General features: G+C 49.8%; 1 protein-coding gene across 1 annotated transcript in view; it reads left to right on the top strand.

The window, feature by feature from the left end:
* HHATL (hedgehog acyltransferase like) overlaps positions 1-10,474 on the top strand; it is an 18,183-nt gene that overhangs the window by 2,313 nt on the left and 5,396 nt on the right. Inside the window, exons 4-9 of the mRNA XM_005428195.3 lie at positions 214-408; positions 1,873-2,082; positions 6,138-6,309; positions 7,663-7,807; positions 8,146-8,181; positions 9,389-9,590. Of these exons, the coding sequence (XP_005428252.1) occupies positions 214-408; positions 1,873-2,082; positions 6,138-6,309; positions 7,663-7,807; positions 8,146-8,181; positions 9,389-9,590 (960 nt within the window). The remainder of the gene's footprint in view (positions 1-213; positions 409-1,872; positions 2,083-6,137; positions 6,310-7,662; positions 7,808-8,145; positions 8,182-9,388; positions 9,591-10,474) is intronic.

Below are 10,474 nucleotides of genomic sequence, written 5' to 3'. Positions count from 1 at the left end.
TAAAATCAAAGGCACAGGTGTTTCTGACTCCATGCCAAGGTCTCTGAGCCCCCTGCCAGGGTCTCGAGTCCTCCAGGGCAGCCAGAGCAATGTCCTGGGTTCTGACAGAAGGGGTTTGGGGATGTTCTGGGCTCGGGGCTCTGACAGAAGGGGCTTGGGGGATGTTCTGGGCTCGGGGCTCTCCCCATGCTGATCACACCACTCTCTCCCCAGCACCGGGCTGTGATGTACATGATCTACGGGCTCCTGGCCGTGGTGGCCAGCATGGGGCTGGTCTACCTGATGATCATCCTGTCCCACTGCCTGCTCCTCTACTCGGTGGCCCTGGCCAAGCAGAAGTGGCTGTGCTACGTGGCCGGGCTCTGCTGCCTCGCCTCCTTCAAGGTGGAGCCCTTTGGCTCGTGGCAGGTGGGTCCTGGCCGTGTGTCTGCCCCATTTCCAGCCCATTGGTGTCCATCTCCTCGGGGTCATCCCCCAGGAGGGCTCCTGGGGCAGCCCCAGGCCCTCCTGGCCATTTCTCCTGGCTGCATCAGAGCTCTCACAGCATTTTAGAGGGAAGGGACTGTTGTGGTGTGAGCTTGGGAGTAATCCCACAGTGCTTATGTCATGTTTTGGTGGCTTCATGCTGGTCCAGAGAAAAGGTCATCTGAGTCCTTCTTGCTGCTCAGGCAGCAATTTGTCAGCCTGTTGCTGCCCTGTGCCTCAGTTTCCCCAGCTATAACAGAGCTGAGATGGATTCAGTGATGCCCATCTCTTAGGTCACAGCCCAGCTAAGATTTTATCTCACTGGTGGGTGGAGAGAAGCCCAGGAAGGACTTTATCAAAATATTCAATCCCTCAGCAGGACAGTGCTGTCTCTCCCTGCCTCCAAAATGGGTTCCCTCCCTCTCCATCAATCCCAAAGCAATTTGCTCTGCTTTACTCTGTGGGAACACCTGTGACAGGGTGACATTGCCACCCAAACCAAAGCCTGTGTGACCAACAGCTGCTTGGTGATGTGGCCAAGACGATCTACCACTTCCTGACTGCTCTGAGCTGCAGGAGCCAGCTGGGAAATCGAGCCCCAGTTTTCTCTTTCCAAGCTCATTAACTTCAGAGACAATTGGTGTCAGAGCATTAATTAGAGGTTTTCCTTGAACTGAAAACTAAACTGGCAGAGGTCAGGGTTAGAGGAGATGTTAGGAAAAAATTCCTCAATGTGAAGGTGGAAAAGGGGCTCTGGCATAGGTTCCCAGAGCAGCTGTGGCTGCCCCTGGATCCCTGGCAGTGCCCAAGGCCAGGCTGGATGGGCTTGGAGACCCCTGGGACAGTGGAAGGTGTCCCTGCCATGGCAGGGGTGGCACTGGATGGGCTTTAATATCCCCTCAACCCACACAATTCTCTGCTGCCCCTCTGTGGTGGTGTTCACAGGGGTCCCAGGACGAGGGAAGAGATGAGAATCTTGACTCCATGTTTCAGATTTATTATTTTATGATATATATTATATTAAAAGAAAACTATATACTAAAACTATACTAAAAGAATAGAAGAAAGGATTTCATCAGAAGGCTTGCAAGGAATAGAAAGGAATGATAACAAAAGCTCGTGACTCTCAGAGAGTCCGAGCCAGCTGGGCTGTGATTGGCCATTAATTAGAAACAACCACATGGACCAATCAAAGATGCACCTGTTGCATTCCACAGCAGGAGATAATTATCATTTTTCTTTTCCTCTGAGGCTTCTCAGGAGAAAAATCCTGGCAAAAGGATTTTTCATAAAATATCACGGCGACACCCCAGGAGTGGCGTCCCCCACACAGCGAGGCAGCACAGAAGGGACAGCACATTCCTGGTGGTAACTCTCTGTTTCTGTTAATCTCTGATTCCTGCCCAGAGCGGGTTTGTGACGGGAGCTTTTGATCTCCAAGATGTCCTTTTCTACGGAGGCTGCACCTTCACCATCATGCGCTGCATGAGCTTCGCCCTCGAGAGCTCCCAGAAGGAGGAGGGCATCTACTCCATCTTCGACCTCCTCAAGTACAACTTCTACCTCCCCTTCTTCTTCTTCGGGCCTGTCATGACCTTTGACCAGTTCCACGCCCAGGTGAGTGAGCCTGAGGCCAGGCTGGAGAAGGATTTCTCCCCAGAATTTATTTGCTTGGGGTCAGTGTCTGCAAAACCCCAAGTTTTCCAACAGTGAAGATGAAAATGGTTGTAGAACTTCTTGTGGTCACCTCTAGTCTGTGGATGTGCATTTCTGTGTGGAAGGGCATAAAGTGATGGATTTTTAACCTTCTTTTTTGGTTTTTTTTTTTTTGCCAATTCACAATGGAAGGTCTTGCTGTGACGTCCTTGCTCCCTGGGCATCTTCACTGCTCCGTGCCTCAGTTTCCTTGTGTTGTCACCCCTGCACTTTCATGGTGAGGGCCACCCATGGGATCTCTGCAGGCTGTGACAGCAAGGACATTTCTGTCTCCCATTTCTATCCAGCTGCCTCACCCAGGGAGCAGGAGCTTCCAGGGATGGTTTCTGTGTCTTTAGAGAAAGTTATTTCTCAGGAAACAAATAAGCTTGGGTGGAAGGCTGAGCTCCAGCAATCAGGGGCTCCACGAAATTCCCTGATGCCCCAAGTCTTTGCCTGTTCCTCAAAACCAAGGGAGCTTTTGGATGAGCAGACTTCAAACAGAACTGGAAAACACCAGCAGAAGCCTGGGCTGGGACCTCTGGAGCTGTTCCACAGTCCAAGATCAAGGAAACCAGCAGTGCTGTGTCCCCCCTCACTCTTCCCACCTCAACGTCCTTCGGCACCAAGGATCAGTGCTGGCCTCCAAAGCAAGCTCGTGATGCTGGCAAAGGGAGGTGTTTGGTCAGCACTGCTAGTTTGGAGGATTCCTACCACAACACTTGGTTCCTTTTGTAGAAGAATAGCTACACTGAGTTTTTGGACCCAAACTGATGCCTGGATGCAAGAATGTTTTGGAAAAACATTCGTGGATTCAGAAGAAAAACCAGCCCAGGGCAGGGGAGAGCTCAGAGCCTCATGGGGAGGAGAAGACTGAAGGCCACCAGCCCAGCACCTTCTCTCACACGTGGAGCTGGTTTGGTTGCCTGAGAAAGGGTTTGCACTGGGATGTTTCCTCCAGGATGAGCCATGATCCCAGTCCTGCTCCCTGCCTGCTCCTCACCTGTGGAATTTACAACTTCATGATGCCTCTTAAAAGGAACAAGAGCCCTCAGGTCTTACTGGACATAGTAAAAATGATTTTTGGAGCATTGGACCCTGAAGATCATAAGGTCAGCTCTGGTGTCCCCATCAGGGATGCAGCCAGGAGCCTACAAATGGGGACATGAAACTCCTCATGTCTCCAACACCTGAACTCCCACTGCTCCTGCAGAGCTGCATCCAGGGGGAGTTTTATTTCCTGCTCCTTTGCACAACCCCAAACCAGGCTGTCTAAGAAGCCACCTAATGAGCAATTCCCCTCTCTGCTGCTTCAAACCCCAGAGGCTCAAGGATTAAATCCCCAACTGCTCTCCCCTGCTCCGGCCAGGGGTCCTGGCTTGGCCTGGCCACCACTGCCATCTCCTGGCTGCATGCCCCCTGCACTGCTGGAGGTGAACTCTTAATTGCCCAAGAGTAATTAGGGCAGGAGGCAGGTGGAACCTTCCCCAGGGTGGGATGTATGGCCCAGTTAGAGATCGGATCTGTCCCTTTGGATCCTACTGGTCCTACATCCTGGCGGAGTTCTTGCATTCCTGTGTGAGATGGGAACTCATCTGTACCAGGGTTTGGCCAAATTTGGGTGGAGAAGCATCTTTCTTGCTGAGATCAAGGGAGAAAATCCCCCTTTCTAGGGCTGGGAGTGTCAGTGACAGCCCTGATCCCAATGGGGTGGTGGCCAAGTGCTGGCACCACACACAGATGTGAGGATGAGAGCAAACAACCTTGAGTTGCACCAGGGGAGGTTTAGACAGAATAATAGAAATAATTTCTTCAAGGTAGGATAATAAGGATAATTTCTTCAAGGCAATGGTCGTTAAGCACTGGAACAGGCTCTGCAGGGCAGTGGTAGAGTCGCCATCCCTGGAGGTATTTCAAAGATGTGTAGATGTGGCACTTGGGGACAGGGTTTAGTGCTGGGTTAATGGTTGGACTCAATGATCTTAATGGATTTTTCCAGCCTAAGCCATCCTGTGGTTCCATGGAAGGAGGGTTCTGTGCCCACCCACACGTCTCCATGCCAGACCCTCTCCTCCCTCAGCTCAGAGTCCAGCGACCTCTTTATATCCTCAAAGCACCCAGTACTTAACAGGCATGAAAAAAATCTGGCGAAGGCTTTAATTCTCAGGAATCATCTGGATTTGACAACAGGGCTGGTGCAGCAGCCTGTGGATTATGCAGGGAGAGCTCCCACCTCTCGCAGGGAATAAAGGGGAAGTAATAAACATAAGAGGATTTTGAATACAGCAGCGATTTTATGGTGATGCGGGGAAGCAAGGACGTGGCTCTGCCCCGTGTAATCCTGAGAGCTCACCCTGGTGATGGTTATGTGACAATGAGCAGGGATGTGACAGCTCCTGGAGGCAAACCCCAGGCCCTGTTTGTGCAGGAGACAGCAAAAATGAAATCCCCATCAATCAGGTCCCACCAATTCAGGACAGCCCCTGGAGCAAGTCTCCCTCTGGTTTACAGCAGGAGTCTGCAGCAGAAGCCTCAGCCATCATCAGTTCTCCTCCTCCTCCTCCTCCCGAATGACCCTGGACAAAAATACACCAGGCCCTGACAGAGCTGTCAGGCTGGGATTCCAACCCTGGAATCCATCCAGGAGGTGTGATGGGTGCAAGCATTTGCTCCCTCTTTGTGCCTTTTGGAAGGGGTGGCCTTTAAGCAAAGTTGATTTCCTGAGCACATCGCTGCAGAAAGAGCACGAAACCCTGGGAGCTCCCTGGTCAGGTTTCAGCCCACCTGGAGGCCCTGAGGACAGCCAGGCCTTTGTCTGACCACATACCTGCTCTGCTGGGAACCCCCTGGGAGCAGCAGGGACATCCCTGCTGTCCTCAGCCCTGCTGTGGGTGGGACATGTCCTGCTCCTTGTGCATGTGCTCACCTCAGCCAGCCCTTGGGAATTCCTTAATCAGTGCAAATTTGGGCAATGTAGTCCACAGTGTGACCTTGTCCTGGTTTAGGGCAAATTTGGGAGAGAACCTCCAAAAGGGGGCCCCTCCAGAAAGCAAACCCACACAGCCCCTCCCCACAACCAGGTTGGGAAGGATTCCTTGGAGAGGAGTGGAAAGAACCTGTTTATTTAACAGGCACAGCACCCCCCAGCACACAAAATGAACAATACTAGATGACACCACTCTGAAAAAGATGACAAATTCAGAAAGTCTCTCTTGGGGGTGGTCACTCTGTTCTCAGTCCCTCCAGTGCTGGGGTAGCTGCTGCAGCCACAAGGTGCAAACTCGCAAAGCAGGAGCAAGAGCAAAGTGAAAGCAAGAGCAAAAAGCAAAAGCAGCACCGTGTACTGCCCTATCTGTGTGTCCCACCAGCCGTGGGGGAGCGGCTGATAGCAAAACCAAAACAAAACATTCACTCTTCAGAGCCACTCTTGAAGGCACAGAACAAGATATCAGCATGAACAGAACACACATATGGGGATACAAGCTGATGCAAGAATGATGAATCAATCCCTGTTTGGACCTTGACCATCCTTGTGGATGAAGGAACAACGCCCATCCTGTCCCTGGGCTCAGCCCTGCCCTGTGACCGGGGTCCGAGGATGAGGGAAGAGATGAGGATCTGATTCCGTGTTTCAGAAGGCTTGATTTATTATTTTATGATATATATTACATTAAAACTATACTAAAAGAATAGACGAAAGGATTTCATCAGAAAGCTAGCTAAGAATAGAAAAAGAAAGATAACAAAAGCTTGTGTCTCAGACAGAGAGTCTGAGCCAGCTGACTGTGATTGGCCATTAATTAGAAACAACCACATGAGACCAATCACAGATCCGCCTGTTGCATTCCACAGCAGCAGATAATCATTGTTTACATTTTGTTCCTGAGGCCTCTCAGCTTCTCAGGAGAAAAAATCCTAAGGAAAGGATTTTTCATAGAAGATGTCTGTGACACTGCCCCTGTTTGTCGCTCCTGCAGGTGAGCACCCGGGAGCTGAGGCGCAAGGACAACGAGATGAAGAGCATCCGTGTCAATGCCCTGCTCCACGTGGGGGCCATCGTGGCTGTGGACATCTTCTTCCACTTCTTCTACATCCTCACCCTCCCTTCTGACCTGAAGTTCGTGAACCGCCTCTCGGACTGGTCCTTGGGTGAGTTCACCACTCACGCTGGTGCTTGGGCACGTTCACCCCTGTTCTCAGCTCCAAGGCACTGGGGAGGGATCCAGATCTCCACCCACCCTCCTCAAGAGGCTGTGGGAACGCCTGTGTTGGACAGGTTTGAGTAAAAAACCCCTCATCCTCTCTCTGGCCATGCACAGAGCTGGGTTGGTGGCCCTGGAGGTTGAGTTGAAGGTTGGGTGGCCCTGGAAAGCACATGGTGCTGGTCTGGCCTTTTCACAGTGTAAATTGTTTCGTTTGGGGTTTAGGAAGCTGAGCACCAATATTTTTGTTACCTGTGGACTGGGAGGGAGCTCAGCACCTCTAAAAAATCAGCAGGACAAAGTAAACCATGTGCAGCAGTGCAAAGCCTGATGGCATGTAAGGAAAGTTGTCCACAGAGTGGTCAGACTCTGGGACAGGTGCCCAGAGAGGTTGTGGATTGTCCCAAAAGAGTCTGTTCAACACTTACGTGTTCAGTGTCCAGGGCAATGTAATCTCCACCTAAAGGTGGGTGTTCTCCAAGCATGGCTGGGCTAGAGATCTCCAGGAGCCAAATTCCCAGGATAAGTGATGGGAGCAGCACTGGCAGCTGGATGGAGGGTTCCAGATGATCAAATCCATGTCTGATGGCGGCATTTCAGACACCACCACACAGCAGAGGCCAAGCAGGGGCTGGAGGAGCCTCCTGTCTCTCCAGAGTGGCAGCCTGAGGCCAGGATAAAATCCTAATGCAGCTGGAGTGGCACTAACATGGATTTAGGGTGTCCCAAGAGCCCTGGCTGGATGGATCCCATGTCACTCCAGAGGGAAATGAGCTCTTCTGACTGTACTGACCATGGTGGGAGTGGTCAGATTTTCCCTTAATCTGGGAGCTGGATCCCACCAAGATGGGGGCATTTTAGCAGCTCTTTACAGAGACATTTGAAATCTTTAGTAGCTGTCCCTGCAGCGTTTGTTTCCCAGTGCCAGACACCTCTCTAAGTCAGAGGTTCTGACCCTGGCTCTGCTGTAGCATGATATCCATGGCCAGAGGGAGCTGGGGTGGGGGGAATTTTGATGGAGGTGCCAATAAAAGCTCAGAGGGCAGACCTGAGAACTGTGATGGGTTCATCAAGGCTTACCAAGCCTCAGAGGGAAGGCACAATGATGGAATAAATGACTGTACAAACAGAATTTCTTGCACTACTAAGACCAATAAGCAGTTTGCTCCCTCATACCCCAAAAAGAAATTGCCCTTTGGTTCAAGCCTCTTTAAAAACTAGTTTTAAAATATTTGCTCTGCAGAAATCCTGATACATTTTGTGTTTCTTTTTCCCTGTTTGGCTCCCATTTTTGCTCCAGCTGGCCTGGCCTACTCCAATCTGGTGTATGACTGGGTGAAGGCTGCTGTGATGTTTGGGGTCATCAACACCATTGCCAGACTGGACCACCTGGAGCCACCCCAGCCCCCAAAATGCATCACCATGCTCTACATCTTTGCTGAAACGTGAGTACCCTGAAGGAAGAGTGTTTGAGCTGGACAGGACCTGCGTGGAGGGGAGGACACCTGGGCTGTCCTGGGCAGTTGGTCTGTGAGCTGGACACCACCTGAAACCATAGCCTGGACCTGGCCAGAACCCAGGGAAATATTCTTAGGAGGGGAGAAATGGATAAGGAGAAAAGTTAAACCACGTCTCTAGTGGGATCTGTCCAAGGAAGGAGCTTGGAGGATTTCTGTGAGCAAGGTTCAAGATGTGCCTTGCCGGGGGATTGGGTGTTTTCTCTGTTTCAACTGGTTTTTATTGTCATTGTGTGTTTTAACATGTTCTTATCATCTTATTTTAGGCATTTTGACAGAGGGATTAATGACTGGCTGTGCAAGTAAGTGCCTGGTCTGGTTCAGGGTCTTCCCTTCCATCCCAGAGCAATGAAGCATCACATGCTGCTCATCCCAAAGCTGGGATGTCCTCTCTTCTGGATAAATCCCTCTATTTGCTCTGTTTAGCCCCAAACCCATTGAATTAATTGCCCAAAGAACAGCCCCCTCCTCCAAAGCTGGGAGTGAAAGAGTGCTGTCCCAAAATCCCTTAAAGTCTGGTGGGTTTAGGGTTCCCTCAGAGGAGGAAGAACCAGCTTTACATTTCTCCAGGAGGAAAGGGGAATTGAGAACTGTAGCTCCATCTGCATTTCCTCAGCCCTTCAGCTCCCTTCATCCACCAGTTCACACCAGAAAACCTCTGCTGAGGGGGGTGGTGGCTGCTTTGTGATAAAATCCTGAGCACCAGCAAGTCTGAGAGACCCCAAGTTTTACCTGCCAGAGGGGGAAAGGTGGATATTTTGTCCTTGAATATCTATAGGTTTGTAGGAACACAAGCCCCAAGCTGTTGGGGCACAGCAAAAATCAGTTTATTGCCAGAGCATCCCTCTTGTTTTTACTGGGACGTTCTGGGCTGACCTCTCTGTGAGGAGCTTGGGAAAAGAAACCCTAGAGGGATCTCCTGGACTACAGGCAGCACCAACCTGTGGTGGTGTTTGCAGGGGTCCCAGGACGAGGGAAGAGATGAGAATCTTGACTCCATGTTTCAGAAGGCTGATTTATTATTTTTTTATATATATTATATTAAAAAAATATACTAAAACTATAGTAAGGAATAGAAGAAAAGGATTTCATCAGAAGGCTAGAAAAGGAATAGAAATGGAAAGATAATAAAATCTTGTGACTGACCAGAGTCCTAACACAGCTGGACTGTGATTGGCCATAAATTAAATAATATATTAAAACTAAATGATATCTAAAAACTAAAGAATAGAAGAAAGGATTTCTTCACAAGGGTAGCAAGGAAAAGGAATGATAATAAAATCTTGTGACTGACCAGAGTCCTAACACAGCTGGACTGTGATTGGCCATTAATTAGAAACAACCACATGAGACCAATCACAGATACACTTGTTGCATTCCACAGCAGCAGATAACCATTGTTTACATTTCGTTTCTGAGGCCTCTCAGCTTCTCAGGAGGAAAAATCCTAAAGGAAAGGATTTTTTATAAAATACATCTGTGACACTAACCACCTTCCCTGGCTTTCAGGTATGTGTATGACCACATTGGAGAGAACCACGACAACATCCTGAAGGAGCTGGTGGCCAGCATCACCACCTTTGCCATCACCACACTCTGGCTGGGGCCCTGCCAGGTCGTTTACATCTGGTCCCTCGTCAACTGCTTCGGCCTCAACTTCGAGCTCTGGGTGCAGAAGTTCTTCCAGCTGGGGCCCTTTGCCAAGCTGGAGGTGAGGGGATGGGAGAGCTCCAGGGGGATGGGGACCAGCTCTGGTGCTGGGGAATGTCAGTGCCTGGAGGGAGCTCACGCTGGGTTGGAGGGGTTGGGTTTTAGGGTGAGGAGGAAGAGCTAGAATCCCTGAGGATACCATGGGCTCCTGCCTGGAGATCTGGAGGTTTTTGCTGTGGCCTCCAAAATCATGGAATTATTAAGGCTGGAAAAGACCAGCAAGTCCGGCTGGACCACCACTGTGGTGGTGTTTGCAGGGGTACCAGGATGAGGGAAGAGATGAGAATCTTGACTCCATGTTTCAGAAGGTTGATTTATTATTTTATGATATATATTATATTAAAAGAAAATTATAGATTAAAGCTATACTAAAAGAACAGAAGAAAGGGTTTCATCAGAAAGCTAGCAAGGAAAGGAAAGGAATGATGATAAAATTTTGTGACTGACCAGAGTCCCAACACAGCTGGACTTGTGATTGGCCATTAATTAAAAACAATCATATGACACCAATCACAGATGCGCCTGCCACATTCCACATTAGCAGGTAATCGTTGTTTACATTTCGTTTCTGAGGCCTCTCAGCTTCTCAGGAGAAAAATCCTAGCAAAATAATTTCTCAGTAAATATGTCCATAACACACCACCATGTCCACCACTAAACCACATCCTCAAGCGCTGTATCCATGGGGTTTTTTTGAACATTTCCAGGGATGGTGAATCCCTGGACAATCCTTGGTTTCAGCCACTGAGCTGTGCAAGGGAAGCTCAGTCCTGGTGCTCTGTGCCCCTTCATTCCATGCACTTTGTCACCCACCCAGAGCAAACAAACTCCTGTGCTGCTTCACAGGGATTAGATTGGGGTGGAAATTCCAGAGGGAAAACAGAG

This window comes from Geospiza fortis, unplaced genomic scaffold, assembly GCF_000277835.1.
Source record: "Geospiza fortis unplaced genomic scaffold, GeoFor_1.0 scaffold34, whole genome shotgun sequence".
NCBI classification, from domain to species: domain Eukaryota; kingdom Metazoa; phylum Chordata; class Aves; order Passeriformes; family Thraupidae; genus Geospiza; species Geospiza fortis.
This window is presented reverse-complemented; position numbering and strand designations above follow the sequence as displayed.